This window comes from Python bivittatus, unplaced genomic scaffold (genome assembly GCF_059951505.1).
Source record: "Python bivittatus isolate LINGU-HERP-01145 unplaced genomic scaffold, Pbiv_v1 ctg000440_np1212, whole genome shotgun sequence".
NCBI lineage: Eukaryota > Metazoa > Chordata > Lepidosauria > Squamata > Pythonidae > Python > Python bivittatus.
In genome coordinates this window covers 2,180,449-2,205,729 of record NW_028277063.1, presented here as the reverse complement: position 1 = coordinate 2,205,729, position 25,281 = coordinate 2,180,449, and the positions used below count along the sequence as shown (strand labels likewise).

General features: G+C 44.3%; 1 protein-coding gene across 1 annotated transcript; it reads right to left on the bottom strand.

The window, feature by feature from the left end:
* Positions 1-971: 971 nt before the first annotated feature.
* Positions 972-21,620, bottom strand: DOC2A (double C2 domain alpha). Its single transcript, XM_025164167.2, has 11 exons — positions 21,439-21,620; positions 17,740-17,991; positions 11,881-11,960; positions 9,856-9,930; positions 6,192-6,301; positions 5,952-6,078; positions 5,099-5,158; positions 3,577-3,734; positions 3,042-3,123; positions 2,852-2,948; positions 972-2,071 (listed from the first exon to the last, which is right to left on the bottom strand). The coding sequence occupies exons 2-11, from the start codon at positions 17,969-17,971 to the stop codon at positions 1,932-1,934; spliced, it is 1,161 nt and encodes a 386-aa protein (XP_025019935.1). The 5' UTR covers positions 17,972-17,991; positions 21,439-21,620; the 3' UTR covers positions 972-1,931.
* Between the last annotated feature and the right edge of the window lie 3,661 nt (positions 21,621-25,281).

Sequence of the window (25,281 nt, the reverse complement as noted above, 5' to 3'; positions counted from 1 at the left end):
GTGAATCGTAGAGATTGTATTAGGGGAAGGAGAAGGAGATGGTAAGCCTGCCACTTAATCAGTTAAAAAAACACCTGCCCAATCCTTGTTTCTTTGAAGCAAAGTTACAGCAAACTTTGCTTTAAACAGCATGATTCCTATTCAAGACTGATACTGAAGATTAGAACATTCCTAGCTTAATTCTGTGAGCTCGCACATTTGGGGCTGGAAGAGTTGCCCTTTAAGGTGTATGGATGGATTGGTGAAAAGAAAAGGAAAACGAGACCAGTCTGCCTGGGGAATATCAAGAACGCCCTAAAACAGAGTATAAAAGATGCTGCATGCCTCCGGATAATGATGCAGTGGCACATTGAAACGAGCGTGTCAAGTTTATTCATGACCGATCCAGGCTAATCTTATATTTTCTTTCCAGGTTACCAGCTTAATGGCATTTGGGAATTCTGTGATTGGTCCCCAATCCTGTTTGGATTGGCAAACTTGTTCAGTGTGGGTGAACACATACTGTTTAGTACATTCAGGGCTAGGAAACTCTGTTAAAAGATGTACTGTACGGCACAGACATGAGGTTTGATGCTGCTGGTTCTAACCATGTTTATTAATGGCAAAGGTAAAGAGATAAAAGTCCTTATCCATCCGGCAGGTGGTATAGAACTGGGAAGGAGAGTTAATGTTCCTGGATGATAGGATTAGAATTCAATGGAAAACTACCCTGAAACTAACACAATGAAATTCAAAAGAGACAAGTGAAAATTATTTGCTCTAAGACTAAAACAAAAAGTAGATTTATAGGAAGGAGATTCATGGTACAGATAAAAGTGGGAAATATCTAATCAATCACCAGTTAAGCCTGAGGCAGCACCGTAATGGGAGTGCAAGAAAAGATCGTATGATTTTTGATTGTGTTAGTAGATTTATACTTCTCCCCAAATTGCTGTTCTTTATTCTGCATTCATCTGTGTCCTATCTAGAAGCTCTATGCCACCCTTTCAGGCTTGACATTTTTGGTCCCCCCTCCCCAACTGTCAGTTTGCCCCAGAATCTTTTTAGATTTGAATATGTTGCAATGTGAAGGAAAAAACAGAGCACTGAATGTTAAGCAAATAAACATGAAGCAAATAAAGAGCACAATATTATTTTCTCTGACCCTTTGTTTTAGAAACAATAGGGTGGATGGGGAAAACTCTCTGCAAGGGGATCAGGGGGGATTGCTTTACATAGAAATCAAAGGGATGCATAGCTTAAGCCAGCATGCTTCGGAACCCAGCAGTTTAATTAGAAGAACTAAGCCATATGGAAAATCCATGCAGAAGCTGATTTTTTCTTATGGTTCAGAAATACTAATTGCTTCTGACATTTCTAAGTTAAAAGGAGCAAGGAAAGGCGCCCGTGTGGAAAATAAGAAAAAGATAGTATTTGGGACTTTGAAATGAAATTGCTTGATCCTTTTGACTTGTTTGTTACTTTTGAAAGGTTAAAAAATATATGTTCTGCAGCCAGCAAAGATCTTGTATAAAAGTAAAAGCGTTTCACAACAACTCTTAGTTGACAAGGGGAGAAAGAAGAGCAGGGAGAAGAGAAAGGCTGGGAGGACAGAGGGAGTATTTTTGACTTCACTGATTTGATGCTCGCTCGGTACACATAGCAATTCCAATTGTTGCCCGTCGGATCCTTCCTCCTCTTCCTGGGCCTCCAACCCTTCTGCATCTGCCCCCAGTCCCCCACCACGTGGCCTTAATGTACCGGAAGAGGAACGCCTCCCATCTATGTGCCTCCCTAGAGCATAGCATAAATGGTCCCCCACGACAAGTAGTTTTGAAACGTGCAAACGTCCTCGTGCAAAGGAGGGGCCTCTGGGTGCTGGGCCCCTCCAGTTGGTTTTTGGCAGGCAGGCAAGGTCGAAGGGTGCAGTTCTACGGGGAGTCACGGGGGCCTCAAGGGCCAAAAGTGGAGGATTCTGGGAGCTCGTTGGTGAGGGTGTGCCAATGTTCCAGGCGGCAGTCAGAGGTCTGGAGGCACGAGAGCCAGTGTTGCCGGCACTCCCCACTGGCCCCCAATCCCAGGGTCACCCCACCTGCAATGAAACAAGAGGTTCTTGCAGTTTCCAAGCGGCTGGTTATGGAGTTGCCTTCTTCCCTGTCATGCAGTAACGCCATCAGGCAGGATCTCATGGACACCGCCGTCCCCCACCTCATGCAATACATTAAAGCTGTTTTTATAGAATGGAGGAGGCTGTGAAGTTTGGTAATCTCACCCTCAAGTTCTCTTGGGAGATTCCGGGTATTCTTTTTTTAAATGCTCCATTTTGTGAGCTTGCAAATGCAGTCTCGGGTTAACCGTGGGCTCCCCTGCTGTTGGCAGCAAGACATCCAATGGAAAGGAATATCTGTAGCTCAAGGTTGAGCTGTGGAGTTCTTGGTGCCCTCTGAGCTTGGTTGTTTGCTTGCAGACGTTTCATCACCCAACTAGGTAACATCATCAGATGATATGTTTTACCCAACTAGGTAACATCATCTGGTGATGTTACTAGTTGGGTAATGAAATGTTTGCAAGCAAACAACCAAGTTCAGGGGGCACCAAGAACTCCACAGTAAGACATCTTTTCTGTGACATGAGAAAATCCACCCTCCTATTTACTTACTATCAATATAAGTGTTATGGCTTCCCCTTTGATATCTTGGGAAGAATAATTTGCTGGGAACTCTCTGAATGTGCGAGAGACTCCTGGCTGTCCTTGTGGAATTAGACCCCTGGCTTTTAATCCAGATTAAGTTCCATAATGTAAATTCACCCAGTGCCTCCTAGACTACACAACCATTCCCTGAAACTAGATGATCTTCTCCCATCTTCTCACCAATGAAGTCATTTGATTTCCCAATGTCGTAATCCCAAACGGTTATTTCCAAGGATTTGTGTCCAAGATCTGACTGTTCAATCTCATAGAAAAAGTCCTGTAATGGTGCAGAAAAGTATTAAAAGTTAGGAATGCTCGCCCCTCTCACTCCCCAACCACACAGTTCCTTCCCTTGCTCTCCTTCATTTACCTCATTGTACTCCGGGTTTAGTGTTTTCTTTTTCACGGTTGTTTTATGCTTCGATTTCTTCTCTTCATCTGGCTTCAGGTAGCTGCCGGAAAAGAGAAAAGAGGGAAAGGGAGAATAGGAGATTAAGCTGTATGTAAAGATAGTTATCCTCCTTCCCAGAAAACAACCAACGTGTGCAAGCGCTAAAGCGCCACCATAAAAAACTCAACAAGATGTCATAAATCCAAAGCACTGAGAGAAAATGTGAAATGACTACAGCAAATTGGACATCTTCCGAACATTAATTCCAGGGTTATTAAAGCTAGTCTCTAAAAGCTTTCCTAAATAGGAACATTACACATGGTCTCTTGATCGACTGGAGGCTAAAGAAAAGAGCCTCTCTAGGGCTTTCACATCCGAGCAGACGTGGGGGAGGCTAAGTTACATCTCTTTCTTCCCTCCCCAAACCTCTGGTCTTTTCCCCACTCCCCCAACCATCCTTAAGCGTGGTTGATCTTAACCCCTCTCTTTCCCTTTGTATGTGCGCATTTCTCACGTTTTTACATAAGGGTCCGAGTAGCCGCACACATCCATGGCAGCTAAGTGGGCGCAGCGGAGAATAGACACCAGTAATCCATGACGTTCGGAGATGTATGTGAGGGCGAGCAGGATGCGACCCCTTTCTTCCAGGGCCCAGCCAGCTGGGGGTTCCAACTATGCAGTAGGGGAAAGGAAAGGCTATTGAATGCTTTTGTGTCAAATGCCCACCCACCGGCCTTCCCAAACAAACTTTTGCAACTGGGTTCACGCATCATTTTTTAACCATGCCTTGTTGAATAAGCCACAATTGCCTAGATTTCCATAAAATGCTAGGTCGCAATCCATGGTTTATGAAGCACAACAGTTGCGTTCACAAACCAAGTAAACCATTGTATGGATTAGCGCAGGGGTTCACAGACACAGACACCATGACATCCAAGATGAGTAGCATGGTAAAATGTCAGTTCAACCAACAAATCAATTTAAATTGTGGTTCTTTTCATTTTTAAAAAATAATTTCGGTGCCTGTGCAAGGTCACAAGATGGTGTCTACTGCTTGAAAAAATTGCTGACCCCTGGCTTAGCTGGTTATGCGAACCAGGCCTTAGTTAGGCCTTGGACATTTTGAGACCCAGGTGAAACGTTTAGAAGGCCTTGCATTCAGCCTTGGGCTTTTGAACTCCTTGAGCCCAGAGCAGCCTTCCCCAACTAAGTGCCCTCCAGCTGCTCTGAACCACATGCCAGGGTGGTATAGTGGTTAAGTTCTTGGACTAAGAGCAGGGAGGCCCAGGTTCTAGCTCCTTCTCAGCCATGGAAGCTCGGTGGGTGACTTTGGGCCAGTCGCTCCTCATCCCAAGCTACCCCAAAGATTTATTGTGGGGGAGAACTGGACAAGGGCATGCTATGTACACCCCTTGAATTCCTGAATGAAAACAGGTGGGATACACATCTAATAAATATTCCAACCAGCATAGCCAACAGTTGTGCTAGCTGGGAGCTGTAGTCCCCCACAGCTGGAGGGCATCAGATTTGGAAAGCTGGACCTGCGATGAGTCCTTTTCATCTCAACAGTGGGGTTTCTTTTGCCAACTCCTGCTACAAAGACAGTCTCTTCCTAACATCTCACTAGCCTCTTGCCTTGTCAGGGACAGCCACCTCCAGTCCTCAACCTAATTTCATGTTGGGGAAGGGTCTGCTAGAGAAGGGGGTTTGGGAGGGGAAAATGGGGCAGGGGCATCACAGTGAGTACTCGGGTGACTGGAGGGCATGGGGGGAACTCTTGAGCAAGTGACAAGCTCAGATCTCTAGCAAGAATGAGCTGTTTTGTTGCGAGTTCACAATGGGGAGAGGGATTGGGGAAGAACTAGAGGGTGTGGCTCTGTTTGGGTTCTGGTCCAGCCCTGTGACTCATTGGATGAGTTCCCCCGATGGGACTACAGCATTGGCAGGGAATAGGTGGTCCATCTCAATCTAACCTTCTGCTGAGGAATTTCAGGTGCTTTCTTTGGTGCCGAGTAGGATGGGAGAAAAACTCTCACCTCTCTCAGATAGCAGGAGATTCCACGCAGGGCTGCAGTCATGGAAGAAGGGGATGCCAGCTGTTGTGATAGGAGAGAATTTAGCGAACTTTTAAACGAGGGCCCCAGCAAACTCGGAGGAAGTCAAGGGGTGTAAAGGCCCCGTGGGAGGAATGAGAGAAAAGGGGACAAATTGGTCAAGAAATATGGCAGGCCCATTAGAATCAATGTGTATTTTGTGTACGTGGCTCTCAGTGGTGGTGGAAAAGTTAACCTATATTAATTTGCCCTGGGAAAGCTGAATTCGGTGAGTGGCACTGAGTCGATAATGCAGATTTCCTACTCTGATTTGGTGGGATGTTGTTTTGCAGGCCAATACATCTGGCTATGAGAGGGAACGGTACACGTTTGGGGTGGCTCGCATACTTTGCTTTAGTCATTGGCAAGGGTTGAGGAGATTTGCCCCCCAAAGAGTAAAATCCTGATTTATCCTCTCTCTCACCCACAGTTTTCTGAGTTTGGACCAGGCACAGCTATTCATTTGCGGAATAAATATGCTACTAGACTGTTGTCTGTGAGCCTCTTCTCGCCTCTGCATTCTTCCACTAGGAATATTCAGTCACTCCAACTGGTGAAAAGGAAGAACCAGTTGTGAAATGCAGATAAAAGCAGAAGATTTGGGTTGGCGGGGAGGGTGCAGGGGAAATCTCACACAAGTTCTAGAGAAGGGCAGGACTCTTAACAGGGATGGTGACAGGCAGCCAAGGTGACTGGCAAAGAAGTAGCTAAAACTTAAAATCCTTACTAATGAATCAAATGCAGATAATCACAGAGTCATCTCAGGTTATACAACCTTCTTTGACTTAGCTCTCACCGGTTGCTGCCGTTCTAAGCACAAGTTGAAATGTCTTTTCTGGCCAGGACGCAGGCGTCTCAAAGGCACCCGAGTCTCTCCAATGAACTCGTTGTGGGTCAATTTATCCTCATCACAGACAGAGATTCTGGGAGGCAGAAACAGAAAGGAAGAATGGAGAATGGCGTTGAGGAAGGAGAGCACGGGAGAGGAATGCAGCTGCGGCCTGAGATTTTAAGCAAGGGTTGGGTGTTATCTCACCGCAGCGTTTTCCGGGCCATGTCCTCTGCAGTTATCCCATTGTAGACAAGGGCCTCATTCCACACAGGATTGAGAGTGTTGTGCTGGGTGCGTGTTTTCAGTTTGTTTGCCTGAAGAGAGAAAGGAATTGGAATGGAAGAACAGAATAATCGAGAAGTGCTTCAGCAAAGCCTGCGGCCGATTCTGTTCCCTGGGCTGAGTACTGGGAAACAGTGTCATGGATTTGCGCTGCTTTTCCTCTTTCATCCTGCTAAACCACTGTTTTTCAAACGTGGCCACTGTAAGATGGGTGGATTTCAACTCCCAGAATTCCCCAGCCAGCATGCTTCCCCAGGGAATTCTGGGAGTTGAAGTCCACCCATCTTAAAGTGGCCACGTTTGAAAAACACTGGGCTAAACTCTGATCATTTCTCAGCCTTGCTAATGGTAGGGCCAAATCAGCCTAGCCCCTGCACACTCTTGCTTATTTACAGTAGTTTATATCTGCAGCCCCTTTAAGGGTATGAGGTCTTCTGTGCACAGCGAACAGAATAATTTCACCGGCGTCTTGGTGGCCGAATCGGGCCAAAGTGTTTACCATTGGGCCCTGGTCGATGGCCAGTCAGAGGGGCTTGGGCAGGCTATGAAGGCAGTGGCACCCATTCCAGGGCCTATGGGTGCCCCAGTGCAGAGATTTCTGCAGGACTGCAGGCTTTTGTGCTGTGGTGACACAGGCTCTGCCTCTTCATACATGCATGCAATGTCACGAAGCCCATACGGTAGGGGTGGCATTTACATTGCCCTGTTGTGTGGTACTGCTTTTGTCACTTGTCCCTCCCTTGTGGAAGCCTCTGCCCCAGCACCTGATGTGCAAAATGTATGATTTCTTTGCAAATGACAGATTTATCTAGTTATCAGGTTGGGTTGCTAAACCTCTCTGTGGATCTGTCCAATCCATTCATAAAGTGATCCTTGCTAGTCCCCTCTCTATTTTGTGGCAGCAAGTTCTATGTGTAATGATGACTTAGTCCGCTGCCCAAAATTGGTCTGATTCACCCAACACACTAAACCCTAAATTGCTTGTCTGATTTTGGCATTTTCTGGTTACGTGAAACCAAAACTGGCACTTTGGAAAGTTATGGTCTATGGCTTAGTGCTGTGTTTCTCAACCTCAGCCACATGAAGATGTGTGGACTTCAATTCCCAGAATTCCCCAGCCAGCATGGCTGGCTGGGGAATTCTGGGAGTTGAAGTCCACACAACTTCAAGTGGCTGAGGTTGAGAAACACTGGCTCAGTGTATTAGCTAAACCTAGCCTACTGTTCCTTGTTCAGCCATGGCTCTGAACGATCTGAACCCTGTTACTGGGGATCAGAGCATCTCCAGGATCCGCTGTTTTAATTCAAATGACTAAAGTAGCCTTGCACAGTTGTAATGCAAGCTCTGCACCTTTCATCCGCACGTGCAACATCAGGATGCCTGTATAAAAGAGGTGCTTATGGTGTCTTGGTACAGTGGTGCATCTGTTATTTTCCTCCCTTGCTCCTCTGCACGTGCTACCAGGAATCCTGTTTCGGCTTCATACCTTCCATATCTCTTTCCCCTTCCCCAGTCAACTGCCCGTTGCCCCTTCTGTCCTGGGGACCTTTGCACCCTTCTCTGGTTAAGATTTCTTCTCCAATCTGACAGCCCCATCCAGGTTTGTGGCAGCTACTCCCAAGAGTTTTGATTAGGGCTGTGGTATGGGTGTGGATTTCATTTCGGCCTTGATTTCCTAGAAAGGTGTGGATTTCCTTTGGCCCGCCGGAGACAGAAAAGCGCGCACCAAGATTTCTATCCTGAAGCTGGTGTTAGACTCATGGAGGGAAGAGGATCGCAAATGCCTAGACCATCTCTCCGTTTTCCCCAGCACGGCTAATAACTGCTTCAGGATGAGTGGGTGGATTTAGACAGGGAAAACAGCACAGGGGGAAAAGTTTCAGCACCTGCTTCTCACAGCTGCTCTAATACAATCAGGCCTACGCTGCTATTTTTTGAGCATACGTAAATAATCATAAATATTAATTTGGAAGATCTGGCCACATATTCCCATGCCACATCTTTTTTGGCCCTGAGATAATGTAACCTAGGCAATCAAGGGTTTCTATTCCAAGCATCCAATTACGGCTGGTTTAGAAGCCTCTTATTATCTAATAAGTTATGCAAAGTTGTGCACGCCCTAAACTTCTGCATAAGAGAAAAGTCTTGGTAGGAAGCCACAGAGAACATGAAGGTGACGTCCCCAGCCCTCTCATTAGTACCAGTCCTGTGATGGTTTGAAAGAAGACATTTTTCATATTCTGTTAGTGGTATTGTTATTGTTATTATTAGTAGCGATTAAATTTAGGCCTACCCAAAGATTAATTTCTGTTTCAATTCTTTCAAAAATACAGTATAATGAGAGCAGTAATGTGAATAGCTTAAGCATTCATTTGAATATCTCCAGGAAAGGGGAGCCAAGGTCATTGTTTCTCCATCCAACTGTTTGTCCCCTTAAGAAGTTTTCCCCCCTTATATTCAATCAGAATCTGTCTTCCTTAAGATGTCTGGACTCCAACTCCCAGAATTCCCCAGCCAGCATGCTGGCTAGGGAATTCTGGGAATTGAAGTCCACACATCTTAAAGTTCCTAAGGTTGAGAAACACTGCTGTATACACTCGCAAATGAGCTGAGAATTTTAGGTGCCAAAATTGGGTTTGGCTTATCCGTGGATGGGCTTATCTGCGAGAATATACAGTCATACTTTTTAAAAGTACCCATATGCTTGCAGATAAACCCATCCTTGAAATTTTAACCAAAATGCCATGCAAAACGGATAATCCGTGGATTACCCACAGATAAGCCAATTGTGAAAATTAAAACGTACAGACATTTTGAACGTCGGCTTATCTGCAGATGGCACATTTTTCACAATATTTTGGTTAAAAATTCAAGGGTCGGCTTATCCGTAGATGGGCTGATCTGTGAGTGTATACAGTATACATTACTTCTCTTTCAGAATGTTTAACATGCGAGATGAAGCTTATCCCAGCCTGCTTCTGTGCCAAATGTACCACTCATGTGTACATGCATGCTGCTAGATAGCAACATCTAGTACACCTTAGTTGATTTTGAAAACCTAAGCAGGATGAGATCAGGTCAGTTCCTAGATGGGAGAATGTGAGGAGATCACAAGGGTCCAGGAGGGTCACAACCACGCAGTTGAAGTTCTGCCCTTTTAAAATCTTTGTGACACATGTGAAAAAGGGGTGGAGCTTCAGTTGCACGGTTGCCATCTTGACTTTTCTGACCCTCCTGCAGATACCTCTGCCGAGCTCTAAACTAGACCGGTGCTGAGGTCTTAGCAACAGAGAATTGGATTGACGGGAAAGAAAAATGGATTAGATTACAGAGATCTTGACCACTGAATACTTTCACTTCAGTTCCCATTTCCTCTCTAAGTGCACTAAGGCAGGGACTTTTTAATTCTCTTGCTAAGACTGTGCTTACCAAAAGTGTCCATGCGGGGGGGGGTGTCAAAAAAGTCAAAATGGCGACCCCTTTTATGTCATGCTGGATATAAACGGGGCAGGGCTTCAATCACATGCTTCTGGCCACCATCTTGACCTTTTTAACCCTCTCCCTGCAGACCCCCCTCAGTGCTTACCTTACAAGCGCCTGGAAGGAGGTGCAGTTTGACATAAGGGTCAGCCAAGCCATTAAAATCCATTGGCTTCAGTCCCTGAGAAAAAAGAAGATGGGGCTTAAATTCCACAGTAGCCTGAATACAATATTAATCCTTTGTGGTTCTTTTTGCACCTCCACACCGTCAAAGGCCTGTAGAAATGTCTCTGCCCTTCTAAGGATTACAAAATTCCCACTCAGAAGTAGACATTTGTGTGCCTATTCTGTATTATGGGTGCAACATTCTGTGCTAATTCCAATCCAGCAGTGAATGTTGTAAGTGGTGAAGTCAGCCTTGCAAATACTTGCTGGTTAAGTGGGGGGAAACAGTATTTATTTATGAAAATTCTTCTGCAAGAGATTGGTTCAGATTTCTGGTAAAGGGTATCTTTGTCTTTTCTCCACAGGCAGCTGGGTTGGAGAGATTGATTGCCCTTGCTGTTCATTTTTTTAAGGAGATAATCTGCAGTTTAGGAGGGAGAGGAAGGGAATATGAGAAAGGAAAAGAGAATGAGAAAAGAAAAAACGGGGTCTTAGGTAAAAAGAGACGGAGAGGAAGTTGGTGTCTGCACCTAGTTGGGCCTGAGGATCAACCTCCTACTTGCATCAGCTCTGGCTTGGTAGGCAAAAACAAAAATTGCATAGTCCTGCTTTGGACTCTGAAAGATTAAGGCTGTCACTCTGGAATGGGTTTGGAGCTGAATTGAGAGCCTGCAAAATCCGCTCCTCGACATCTGCAAAGTATCTTCTTAGATAAGAGCTGGAACTCCACATTCTGACCAGTGGAACTTTCCAGGCGTTTCTCGATTGCAACTCCATCCAGCAATTAATCTGGTGGATTATTTCAGAATTACAGTCACTGTGAGATCTGTGGCATAAGGAACAGAGCACTGATAGCCTGATTAAGTTTCACTGCAGATGTGGGGAGTTTGTATCTAAATCATGGTTGGACTGGTAGCTTCTCGAAACCCCATTAGAGAAGCCCTGGTTTACCTTCCTGGATAGGGACGCGACCTTTATGCCTTTGGTGGCCGATAGACGCTGCTTCAAATCCCAGAACTATCTGTGCCGTGCATTTTAATACTGTGCAGAACCCTTGCTGAAATTCCAGCAAAATTGCCTTTATTGGAGAATGGCCACCGGGAAAACGATATACCAGTCATAAAAATATTTTTAAAACCTCACTCAGGTAAACATACACTCTAAATAGTTTATGCATAACCCCTAGAGATGCAGAGGGTGACGACAAGGAAACAGAAATCTGCAAGTTGGGAATAAGGCTCATCTACTCTTCTCCAAGAGGGAGCCTGAAGTGGCGGGCTGTGGGCTAGTTTTTGCTGTGGTTCTGAACTGCCGCATTGTTTCCCATGCTTCCCCCCTGCCCTCTTCTGTTGCCACAGCAACCCCAGATGCCTGCGGATACCCGGTTGCCTGGCGCGTCGCCGAGGTGCTTGAAGATGCTGCAAGCCCACCAGCTGGGAAGGAAGAAAGGGAGGGGGGCTTGTGTATGGCTGGTGTGTGTGTTGAGGGCCAGAGTTGCAGAAAAGCAGCTGACTGAAGATCCTGGAGGTTTGGTGTGACACTTGGAGGGAGCTTGCTTGACTTCTACAGGCTCGGTAGATGGGGTGGGGAGACTGGGCTGCATGTGGCAGGAAAAAAGAGAGGGAGGCTAAAATGAACATTGCTAGTTCCATAATGAGATTTCCCATCCCGGTGTGGCCTCTTTTATTAAATCATGGCCCTTTATTGTGAAAACGCAACATGTGATGCAGAAAGGTTGAATCCAAAGGCATCAAGAGTGCTAAGAAACCGAAAGAGTGTGCTTGTTTTCAGCAGCCTTCCCCAGCCTACTATCCTCCAAGTTAGTTGGGCAGCAACCCTCATAATTCCCCACGAGCACAGGCTGTGGCTCTGTTGGCAAGAAATTACACGACTTGTCCAAATCCCACCAATTAGGAAAAGCTGGTTTAGAAGATGTTTTTGAGGGCCAGTAAAAGAACAAGATTACCTTGGCTCGTAGGATGGTGCAGTCAAGGGTGCAGCTTTCTGGATCATAGAGAATGTCAAATTCAAGAGTCCCAAGCGATGCTAGAAAAATTAAGGAAAATACATTGTAAAAAGGGATCAGTTTTATCAGTATTTTCCTTCAGGCTGTCTTTCCAATCCCACTCACAATCTGCAAATTCAGCTCCATCCATCTGTCCAGATTAACCTTTCCCAACCAACCCTGCTCCAGATGGATTTACTAGAACTCCCATCAGGCTTGGCCAGCGTAGCCATCTCTGAACTGGTTTCTATCTTTATATTTGCACACTTGTGTACAATTGCATGGAGATTCGCTATGAGTTCAATCAATACTGGAAGGTGCTAGGATGGTGATGGCTGGCCAACACTGTCTGTCAGAATAACCCTCTACTCCAAATTCTGTCCATTTCTATGTAAATGTTCTTTGTCCATCAGCTTTCCAATCCTATGAGCTATGCATAGGATTGTACGCTTTGATCCTGAATGACTGCAGCCCCCCCTCCTTTCCCTTTGATAATCTAATTTAGACACCAGGAAAACTGAATGTGATGTCCTGAATTAATTGTACAAATAAAGTAGACGTGTTTAAAGATGCAAAATGGTTGGGCATCTGTTTTCCATGCGACAAAGCAAAGAACCATGGCACTAAGAGGATCTTCCCCAGCCTGGTCCCTGTCAGATGTATTGGATCTTCATCCTAGCATATTGGATGGTACCAAGTGGCTGATTACTGATGTGTATTCTGAGCTTTGAACTCCTTTCCACATGTTGGTGATTTTATCCCCTATTTGTTTCCATGTTTGATTTATAAACATAAGTCCCAATAGAAGAGTATATCAGTAGCTCAGGGTTGACCTGTGGAGTCCTTGGTGCTCTCTGAGCTCGGTTGTTTGATTGCAGACATTTCATTACCCAACTAAGTAACATCATCAGTGCTAGGGAGTATGGGGTTTGCTCCCTTTTTATATACAGTAGCTTGCCCTGCCAGTGTTGGTGGGAGTGTGGTTTTCTCCTTGGTAGTTCCTGAATCAGCCATCAATACACACATAGAAATAAATCATATTTATACATCATTCATAAGATACAATAAAAGAACTAAGAGGGAGACAAAAAGAGGGAAGCAGGGATTAACATCAGGCAAACAATCAAGCTGAAAACAATATCCTAATCAAGGAACGACCAAGGAGAAAAACCACACCCCACCCAAAATGGGCAGGGCAAGCTACTGTATATAAACAGGGAGCAAAGCTCACTCCCTTCCAGCACTGAAGATGTTACCTAGTTGGGTAATGAAACGTCTGCAAACAACCAAGCTCAGAGAGCACAAGGACACCACAAACATAAGTGTTAAAAATGGGCTGTTTTCTTTATTACTTCCTCCCCCCCCCCGCAAATTAAAGTTCCCAGGATACTACATTTTCTCTCTGGGACAGTTGCCCAGTTGTTCATTATTCAGGACTCACAGGGGTGTCTGCAAGGCATGTCAAAAAAAAGTCAAGAGGGCATCTGTGACAGTGCGATTGAAGCTCTGTTGTTTTTTATGTGTGTTGCACGTGTGACACACCTAAAAGACAGCCAGAGCTACGATCACATCATTGTGTCTGCCATCTTGATTTTCTGTTCATACCCCGGGACTGACTGTTTACTCGTGCTTCTGTTTTTCTCTAGGACTGGAGAGCTCGGTGGCCTTTGTGAATTAGAGCCCCCCCTGCCCCCGATTCCTGTCAACTCAGGTCTTTATAAAAGTATTTATGCATTTGGGGTGACATTTATGAACAAATAAATCAATCCAAGCCAACAGTCACTAGAAGTCCCATCCTTTAATGCTAGAAGCGTTAACCTGAGCCATGTGGGATCTATTTGTAGTTCCTCAGCAGCGAGAACAGGGCATTCTATCCTTTATGTGTTCCAAGACATTGTGATTGATCTATAAATTGTATGGATCAATAGTCTGCCACAGTAAAAAGGTTTCTTGGCCTGGGTCATTGACTGCATTTTATCAACATTGGCAGGAAGGTTAACGTCCACCTGCTTAGCCTTTGGCCTATCATTGTTGCCCCATTTCACAAATAGGGCTCGTTCACCTAATGTGCTAAGTCATAATTTTTTCTGGCTTGCTGCATTGTGTAAGCACAGTCCCTGCGTCTTGTCTATGGCACTGGATGGTTCAGCAGGTCGTGTGCACCCTACCAATGGCGCTTTCTTCAGTAAACCATGGCTTAGTTAGTGATGTGACTCTAGTTAGTCCTTCCTCGTTAAGACTCAACCTGAAGAGAAGAAAGGGGGTGGGCTTCCTTTCCTCACTCCTGGGGCTCATCCATTCCCTACTTGCTGAGTGTGCAGTAGTGGTCAGTGGCTAGGCTGCCTTTAGATAACAGAAAAGCAGGATCACAGAGCGCACGGAGAGGAAGACCGCATGCACAAACGGCTGATGAATGATGCATGAAGATCAGGAGCAAAAACCATGATGCATTCTTTCTTTCTCCCCACTGCCTCGCCCCAGGCCTTCAGCTAAGTCTGCACAATTTCAAAGCCCACATGAAAAGGGCTTACATGTCAGCCTCCCTACACATGTGCGACCAGTCTGTACCTCTTTGTGTCAGAATACATTTATTTGTAAGAGTTTCTGGATGGATTTCTGTCCTGATGCATCCCTCCGTCCAGTAGCGTGGAGATTTATCCCACTGTCTTTCTCTCTCCATCCATTCATCTATAGTATCCACTCCTATGCCTCCACTTGGCTTCCTTTCTGTCGCCTTCCCTCGCTTCTCTCCCCTTTGTGCCCACCATTCATTAAAGCTATTTCTCTGCTTTCCTCCCTCCCTCCCTCCCTCCCTCCCTCCCTCCCCTTCTTCCTTCCTTCCTTCCTTCCTTCCTTCCTTCCTTCCTTCCTTCCTTCCTTCCTTCCTTCCTTCCTTCCTTCCCTCCCTCCCTCCCTCCCTCCTGTCTTATGGGGGTTGGTGTGTGTGCGTATGCGTGCGTGCATGCATGCCTGCACCTGTTGGACAGCATATAAATGTAATGTCTCTGTTATGCCAGGTTGTGTTTTCAGTAGAGATGGGAGGTTGTGAGTTTGTTTTCATTAGAGGAGTTGCCTGAGTGAGCATTTGTATGTGGGGGTTTGTCCCAGAAAGTAGGTGCGCTTCAACTCTTCTGATGTAGGGCCATCAGGGAAAAGTGACGTCCTGAATTCTCAGTGCCACTGCATTTTTGAGGACTGCTGATATTGTGGTTCATGTAATGTGATTCTGTGCACATGAACAGTATGTGTTGTGCACATGCTGAGACAAATAAATCTGCACAGGCTTTACCATGATCATTTACCAAAACCTGAAGCGCAAAAGATGAGAACAGGGCATGGTTCCAAAAGATTCGGTTATTCAATGTCCAGTGTTCCAGTGTTCCTCCTAGGCCTAAAAACACACTTGTGCAGGAACCAATTCTTGCTTTTATCTATTCCTCTCCCGCTAGGATGTTTGCTGTAGCAGGTCACTTCACCCTATTGCATGGCAAGTCAGCCCATGAGAAGAACTATACAGTATGCGGGTGAAAGCTATAGTTATCAGACCCAGGCTGCATGGATTCAGATGATCACTAGATGCCAGCAGAGAGTTGAGGATTTCTATGTCTTGTTACTGCCCCTTAGTGGTTAGGCAGATGTTTGCAGCCCAGATTTGCTAGCTGTATTCTAGGCTAGAATCTGCTTGCCAACCGTAGGTCTCTGGAAAAGGCACAGGCAGTCCAAGTAGCCTTCCCCATGTTCGCCCCCCAAGCAGCAAATGTTAATACCATGAAGCTTTGGAGATTCCACTCAGCCATTTTGACTAACCAAGCCAACTCCAAAATCCACAGCTGGATTTATAAGGAACATCTTTCAAAATCTGGAAAGGCTCATGAAGTCCCAGCTATACTGGTCTGTGCTTGGGTGACTGGGGTTCTTGGGTGTCTATCAGTGTGTAGGTTTGCGGTCTCTGTGTTGACAAAGGCTGTGATGCAGTGCCAGCTGATTCAAAGACGTGCATTTTTAGAATGTTTTGGAGGAAGGGGGGGCATTGGCACCCCCTAAGCTTTGGCACTCTAGGCCAGGGCCTAGTCAGCTGTAGCCGAAATTCAGCTCTACTGTGATGGGTACCTAGAGGTTGGGCAAGCAGGGGTAGATTGCAAGTACTGAAGCAAATATTGAAGAACCTGGCCTGGTATGGCACAAGAATTGCTTATGAGAGGGATAAGCGTGAATTTGTGCACATGGCTGTTTCAAATTTGTGTGTCCAAAAAGAGCCCAGATGGTTGAGAGAAGTTGCTTTCATGTGTCCCTCCATGTGTGAACCCAGTTACCCGAGTCTCTTAAATCCTAAACTGGCTGACTTGGAAAAACGTCCTATTTTTTTTCCCCATAAGAACTTCTTCCAAGTAAGTTCACTCAGGAGTGCAACTTTCACCATTCTAGTTGTGCTTTAGAGAAGAGAAATGATGAACTCATTTTTTGCAGACCTTTTAGATTTATTTTGTATTTATAAATGTACAATGTGTATGTATTATTTTATTGTACAGTGACAGGATTATGTTCTCTAGTTCTTGCCTGCATTCACTCAGCCTAAAATCTCAGGAGATACACTGGACTTTATTTCCACATCAGTGTGCAAATGAGAGGAGATAGGAGATGCAGAGATGGAAAGAAGGAAGGACATTCTGTAGCATATATGACAAAGGATGAGTAAGATCCAGAAAAACATGACGGTGAGAGCCTGTGTGTGATGATGGCAAACCTGTTCACAAGACTCTCCTCAGCACATTGGCTATACATGTGACAAGGGCTCACACAAACACCACTTTTAAGTGAACAATATATGTGGATGAATGTTTTGAATGAGGTGGAACTGGGGCATTTACCCCTCTATAAGATCGGGGGATCTCACATACTTTGGGCGTGTCATGTGAGTGGATGATGGATTACATAAATTATTCCAGGTAAGATTGAGAGACATAGAAGAAGGGGAAAACAATGGATATGGTGGGTGGAGGGGATCGAAGGGGATTACAAGAATTTCCCTAGAAGAGTTATGAGTTTCTGTTGGAGACAGGTTGAGAGAATGAACATTTCTTCCTGTGATAATAGGAATTGATGCTGAGTAGGTGGCACCTAATCAAGCAGTGAAGATTCAGTTGTCTGTATTTCTGAGAACTGTTTTGTAAGACAGATTTGTTTAAGACAAACATATTGTTTGGGTAAGACAACGTTTGAGGGAATATGGATGTGAGTGTGGATATAAGTTGACATCAAAGTGAAGGGTGAACAAAGGTTGCAAGATGAGGCTCCAGATGGCCATTCACAAAACTTTAATGGGCATATTAGGTGTGTGGGGAAAAAAATATTCAAGTGCATTCATGCACATATGAATGAGGAGATGTATGTATATGAGGCAGACCTGCTAGTTATATTAGCACATCATTTTAAGCTTTGGCTTGTTTGAATTATTGAACAAACCATAGTGACTTAGTTCATACATCTTGCTAAGTCATAAACCATGGCTGACAAACCACAGTGGCTGGATTCACACATTCCACTAAGTCAAAATCAAACAAACTCATTGTAAGGCATAGTACAATGTACAATTCCAGCCACCAGTTGTCAGGCATCTATATGCAGGATTTGTATACTTTATGAAATAGGCTCTGACTTAAAATGTCTGACAAGAAGAAGTTGATATGCGAGGTGACAGTCAACGTCGGAGAGTCTTAATGGAATGTGTGATGTAGGCCAGCTCTCTTCTCTTGGATTAAGAGATAGTTTGATCAAAGTTTGCGACTTCTCTACATGCACAGGCTAGGGAATTATACTTACTGTTCTCATCAGAATCATATCCGTCAGTGGATTCTCCTTCTCCGGTTCCTGGAGACACAGTTGTTGTTCCTTCACTCCTCATCCTATCTTGTGTTGTCAGCACCCCTTCCAGCCCAGGGTGTGGAAAATAAGCTGAGATTTGGGCAATGGGTCGTATTGGTCCTGGGGACACATCAATGGCCATGTGCTCTCGGATAGGGACTGAAGCACGATCTCCTCGGCGGACGGTCATTGGACGAGCAGTCAACTGTGCTGAAAAGGAAGAAAAATCCACTCATTAATTTTGATCCATTATTTCTATGTTCAGTTGTAGGTTGGTGTGCAAAACTGCCTTAGGCAAATTTACTTGAATAAAACCCATTGGGCTTGATTTTCAAGGAAACATGTGTCTAGGTATGATCTTAGTAGGTGGCATCCAACTTCTTTTCCTCCAGAAATGGGAGAACTTTAAGATGTAGCCTGATGTTTTGGCTACTGTGTATAAACTTTTGAAGATTCTCCCTCTAAGCCAGTGTTTCTCAACTTTGCCTGCTTTTAGCTGTGTGGACTTCAACTCCCAGAATTCCCCAGCCAACATGCTGCTTGGAAATTCTGGGAGTTGAAGTCCACACAGCTTAAAGCAGCCATGATTGAGAAACACTGGTCTAAGCTGTAATGACCAGGAGCTGTGGGGGGCGGGGGGAGGAACAGGGCAAACATTTCTTTGCTGTCAGAAGAATTGAGAAATTTGGCTAGGCATTATTTTTAAATGAAACCAAAATAATAATAATAATAATAATCCTTTTGTGTAAGCAAGTATTTCTGTTTGTGATGGTGAACTATAATTTATATTAGGTAAAAATATCTATTACAGTTTGTGTCGCACAGAGAAATAAGCAATGTTTCAGCTTTGAGCTGAACATTTCATTATTTTCTTTATAGAGTATCTTAGGTAGATTTCAGGAAGGAACTCTGGCAGAAAAAAATAGATATTTTCTAGATAAGAAATATACCTCTCTTGGTCACAGTGATCTTGATGTTATGGGCTAAGGCATGGGAAAGGCTATTTATGTTGATTATGCTTGATGATAACCACTTGCATTCAGAAACAGATGTGCATAAAATGGCTGGTAAGACATGATGAGGGGACTGAGAATTCACTTCTTGTTTTAGGAGAACTGTGGGCCTCCTCTAACTTCTAGCACCCCTCTCAGTCGGCCTGCCCGCTAAAGCGGCTAAGAACTGTAGAAGCCGCAGGTTTCCTACCTGTACTTTATGCTTCTTTTGTTGCTAAAGGATTCGTACTTCAGTTGGGAGAACTCTTTATGTGAAAGTATGTAGGTTATATGCCCATCCAATCTTGCCTCTGGCCAGCCATTAGGCAGCCCCGCAGCAAGAAATGCAGGCAAGAGATGTCATATCCAGCCTGACTCAGAGCAAGTCCTTTTGGGTGGCACACATTCTCAGAGTATGGAAGGTCTACTGAGGCACCAAGAAGTGGGGCCTTCAATAAAGACTTGCAGAATAACTCTTCTTCCTGGTTAGAGGTGCTTCTGTTCAGGGTTCCAGTCACCCCATGCAGTTGTCCAAGATAGTCCATTCTGCATATACATCCGAATATGTCCTTTTCTAACTGATGCTCAATGTTCTAGAGCTATGGAATATGTTCAGCCTTCATTGTGATGCTTTTAAGCACGGTTGCGTTTGTTCGCTTTGCGTTTCTGCATTTTAGGATTTCTCCAAGCCTGCTAACCGATCCCATTTGGTCCTTAGTGACTTATTTTAGCTTGAGTCCTCTCAGAACTCATCACTTAAATTCACTACTAAAGAATAGATCTATGGTTCTCACAATAAGTGTGTCATTTCCACAACATTGCCTTATTCCTGTATAAGTTCAAAGCCGCCACGACATTCTGTATTAGTAAATTCCATCAATTAATTACATGTAACAAGTTGCATTGAGAAAGTATCTTCTTTTTTCTCTTCTGAATAATGACTAAATCTCAGTGAATTCAGGAAAATAAGACACTTTCCACTTTCTCTATCACAGATGTAAACCTAAAATCTGTAGACCTTTGTTTACAGGAAAAAGCTAATACATCAATGCATGTAGGAAATGTTACATAAAAAATTGAATAAAGGAGATTATCCTAGTGATTCCATCTCCCCTTACCTTTTTATGATTTACATAACATTACTACACCCGTTTGCCTCTTCTTGTAGGGAAGAAGCAACCCCTTCACTTTTTTGGTTATATTTCTCTGAGCCAAACTCCAGGGTTTGTTCACAGTCCCATTTCTCCCCTTGAGACACCTCAGTTTCTCATGATCCACTCTGAGTCACTTCCTCACTTCCCAAAGATTTGGGCTGGGGACCATTTTCTGACTGTTTCCAAATTTGCAGAAACTTTCCCTCTTAGGCTGAATGAAAATGAAATGGGATGATTTTACAAGGAGATTTCCTCTTGATCTCTTTCTCCCAGCAGAAGACATTTCAACAGATATTGTTGTTAAAATACTGTTAAAGTAAATGCCTGTCCATCTTTTTTAAAATCATGGTGTCCGTTCCTTTGTGGCAAGCAGGTTAAAAGTTGGGATGTTGGTGCAATGAGCAAAATTGATGACAGATCTTTTTTATTCTAAACATCCAAACTGTACTGTTTGAAGCAGCTTGACGTGCTACAAGACTGCAGTATCCTAGCCACTTACCAGGAAACAAGTTCTACTGAATTCAGTGAGCTAAGGTTTATTTCTGAGTATACAAAATTGCATTTAAATAAAAACAACAAGAAGAAAAAGAGTGTAAATGAGGCATTAAATTAAGGGGTACTAGATCAATGCAACATGGGAATGGAATGTCAACAAGCAAAATTCCAAACTCCAATTAGAGCATCTTTTGCTGCACTGATTCCCCCCCCCCCCCCCAATTTTTAGTGATGGTAAGATAATAAGTGAATTAGGAATTTCTCTCTGTTGGACACTTAATGATATTTTAACACAGCAGCATAAATTTGAAATTAGCATTCATCAGAGGCTTATTTTACATGAATTAATGTTTGTATTGTTAAACAATGGTAACAGAATGAATTTGCTAAATTGAATTGTCTTTTTTGGGAAAGGGTGGAGGGAGAGAGAGGTCTGCGTAAAGGTATTTTCTTAAACCAATGTTCCTTCCGTCCATCAGTTCTCAATCAGTTTCATCCCTTCCCAGAATCGCTCTCAGCATCTATTCTGCTCATAGGAATCAATTTAGACAGCTTTCTCTGATTCTTGACACCTGCTTTCTCTGCACACCCCAACTTTTCCCCTGAATATCCCACCTCTGGGCAACTGATTTCCCCTTGTTTTCCTGAATACACCACAAATGCATCTTATTCTTTGAAGAAGCACATTAGAGTTGCTTTCTACCTTGATATCTCCGATCTTCACTCCCCTCATCCCCCCACATTCCAGCCACTGGCCCCCCAAGCTACCTTTTCTGCCCCATAGCAGCCTCCCCCAACTTGTCCCAGCCTTCTCTCCCTTATATCACCTTCCAAACAACTCTCCCAAGTCTCTGTCTTCTTTGGAAACTCTGCCAGATTGTGACCCCACATTTCTGTCTCTCTCCCCAAGTTGCACTCCGCAACTGTCTTCATGAACCCCCATCTCCTCAAAGTGCTGCACCCTCCCCCCGTCTCCCACTCGGCCCCACGGGACTCCCTCCCCCGCTCCATCTTACCTGGGTGCAGCTCCTGTCAACAGGTTCCAGTGAGGAGAAGGTGATACACGGAATGAACGGAGGGGATCGATTGGGGATCCCACGGACTTCGAGAGAGCGAGTGAGAGAGAAAGAGAGAGAGCGCACAAGGGAAGGGGGGTTGCAGTCGGAGAGGTGGAGACTATTGTCTCTATTGAGAATGGGAGGGGAACAGTGCAGAGATCTGATATGGAATACATAGATTAGATTAGAGGATAAAAGGCGGAACTATTAGACTTTGGGCATATACTCAGCCATACAGGAAAAAAGAGAGAGAGAGAGAGAGAGGGAGAAGTGAGCAGAGGCTGGCATGGGTAAATCAACTACTAAGATTGAGGCGAGATAAAATAGGTGTGTGTGTGTGCGTGTGCGCGTGTGTGCCGGGTTTGGGGAAATAATAATAAAAAAATTCTTCTCTGCAGTTTTAATTGGATAGAGAGATGTGAATATTTTAAGCTCTGCTCATTCTCTCTAGAGGAGGAGAAAGACAAGAGTATAAAGGATGATGAATTATTAAATACTCCTGCCATATCCCTTGGGCTTAAGGTGGGTGCATTTCTTTAATGCAAAACAGAAAAAGTGAGAAGGTACACTCAAAACATGGTTGAATGCGTAGCGAGGAATAATGCAAGTGAGAACAAGATTGTAGAATAGAATAGAATAGAATAGAATAGAATAGAATAGAATAGAATAGAATAGAATAGAATATGCATTTCTATGATTATGAAGTTACATAATATAACAGTTGTATTATACAGATTATATAATGTGATATTGTTAACAAGGGGGTTTTGAGATGGGAGGAAAAAGAGAAGGGAATGTGCTATAGGTGTGGGGGGGTGGGGGGGAGGGAATATTCCCAAAGTGGTCTATAGGGGGGAAAAAAGGGAGAAAATGTGTTTGAAAATGTGGAGATGCTAAAATAGATAGAGAAAGATTGATATAGCCAGAGAAGAGTTTTAAGGGAAGATAAAGAAGAAGGAGGACTTGGGCAGAAATCGATCAAAAGTAAATAGCTTGGTTTCTTACAAAAGGAAATGGTTATTTTTACTTCTGCTGGAGCTCAAGTTTATCTAGAAATGCTACTCTGTGGGTACAAGTCCTTCCTGCTTCCAACATGTTTGGCAGTCTGTAGTTAACTGGGATTTTAGAGCACAGCATTTTTCAAAGAGGTGCCAGGTTTGAATATGGACAGAAGAACATCATGGAGCCCAAAGAAGCCTTTTTCTACTCCAATATGTAGATTTTCAAGAGTTGGTATCCACTCCGTGCCTTTGGTACGGCTGATAGATGATGGTCTACAAGTCAGTACACAGTGCTCAAGCTAGGATTCCCCACTCATAAAAGGTCATAATTGCTCCCTCCTGGCCACAATTTCTTCCATTCCCTGTTAAGGAGCATTTCCAGAATCAAAACAAAAACATTTGAAGCTGCACAGTAACATCACTTCCCTCGAGTGTGGGGCATTGAAGTTTTTTCCACTCGGCCCCCCTCCCTCCTTCTGTTACTATGGCAACACTGTCCTGGACCTGCTCCAAACCAGGAAATGTTTGTGATGCTGCATACGCTATTGAATGACATTTCAAGTGTTAGTCAAACATATAAACCTGGCTTGGACCTGGCAGGGTGGACTGGAATCCACCCCCTCAAGTTTGTGGATAAGTATGGCTTAATCAGAGCCCAAGATCTGAATTTGCTCTTAGGCCTGGGTTCTGGGATAACTGACATTTTTCTGTTGGGCTACAGGCCCCAAACCCCAAAAAGTTTGCAATAGTTGAGCAAAGGACAATAGAGTCCCATGGCTGGCTGGGCTGGGGAATTCTGGGAGTTGAAGTCCACCCATCTTCAAGTTACCAAGGTTGAGAAACACTGTTCTAGGATATGCAGATCTGTTTTATGTATTGATAAATATTGGGGCCCCTCATAATATTTTGTTTTGGCTAAGGGTGCTCTCTTTAAACAATTAACCAGAGCCATTAATGAACTGGAGCTTTTTATCGCTTTTTTAAGAAAGCATCTGTATAAATTAATCTGTGTAAATCAGTCAACTCCTTGGGCAGCATATGGCTGGACTGGGACACCCATAATCCCCAGCTAAGACAATCATAGGACCTGCTGTTGAGAGTGACTGGCATGGAGATCATCTCAGGGCACTAAGAGCTGAATAAACAAACCTTGGAAATTGAGGTCTTTTTGGGGCGTGGAAGCCAGCAACTGTTTTGTATATATATGTGCGAGTTTAATGATAGAACTCTTTGCATCATTAAATCCTCTAGAAAGATTCTTTAACTTGCTTCTGGAACAAGTCCGTACATGCATATTTGTTTCTGCAGCCAGATCAACTGTTCCTTCAGCAAACTGAATCAACAGGAGTTAAACAATTGCTTGGCTGAAAGTCCTTCTCTCAGAGAAAGGAGCCTGCTATTTTTATATAGTTGGGCATTTTTTTTAAAGTAAGCCCTACAAAAATGATAAAAGAGTTACTTCACACAACACATACTCAAATGGTGGCACTTTCTTCTACAAGGCTGAGTTACGGCTGTCCACTTGGACAAAGGAGTTCGAAACATTTATAGAGCATAACTATGGCTCATAGTTGTGATAGCTACTTTTTACTATATCTTCTGTGTGTGTGTGTGTGTGTGTGTGTGTGTGTGCAATGCGCATGCTATTAATTGCATGTCTTGCTTGCGAGCTTCCCAAAGACATCTGGTTGACCCCCACTGCCCCCAAGAACAAATGCTTTTGATCCACCCAGTAAGGCTGGTATCTTCACTATGGTACATTTCAAAAATTATAGTTGCTGAGTTTCAAAAAAAGTGAATGAAAAACATTGCTTGGCTCGTCTGTACCTTGCCCCCCACTTTTGTTCAGTTAGAAGCTAGCATTAACTACATTCACCCTGGCACTCAGACGAAAAGGGGCATTGGTCATGGGTGAAAAAGCGGTGTCAAACTAGGTTTTGGGGGTCTTCCCCTCTAGGGGGCACTGGATCATTTCACTCCCAGCCGCCTTGTCTGGCGGTGGCTGCAGTGGTCTTAACATCGCAGACAGACAGCTCTGGAATCCATGGGTTGATTTTTCACCCAGCCGCAGTGAGAAGGAGGATCAATTTAATTCCCTCTCCAGCCATTAATTTTCTCCGCTATCTGTCAAGTTCTGAAGGAAGAGGGGGATGAGGGACTGAAACGCAGTGAGTTTAATTAAGCAGATGAGCAGTCAAAGGGAGGGGGAATGGGGTCTCTTTGTGCCAATGGTCCTGAACCCCAACTTCTTATCCGCTCCTCACCTGAGACCCCAAAGTCCTGCTGCAGATGGCAGGCGGAAGTGGGAAGGAATGATAATCTTGAGATCTCTCTTTCTTATTATTAGTTGCCTGATTAAAATGCAGCTGTGGCTTAAGTGGCAAGTGACATTTTGTTCCCGTCCCAGCCGCTCTACACGACATACCTGGCATTTGGAAGTATGGCAGGGTGATGGGGAGGGAGCAATAGGGAACCTCTCAAAACGTCTGATTTCATGTCCAACTTTGCAAACCCCTTCTGGCCTTCCCTCTTTCTGAGTCCCTGATCATCCACGCACAGACTGTCCATATTTGAAATTTCCATGGCACATTTCTGTCTTTGGCTGCTATTCCTGGAAGCATTTTCACACCCGCCTCCAGGGCTGTTTATTGTGGGGAAGGAGGAGCAGGGTTGGTTTTGGTGGGAAGCATCTTGCACAGAAGCTCATGTGTGTTTGTGTACGTGCCTATGTGCGAGTGTGATATTTTGGTTCGAGGATCTGGGTGCTGACACCTGTTTCTGGAGGCGTTGAGGGAACTGA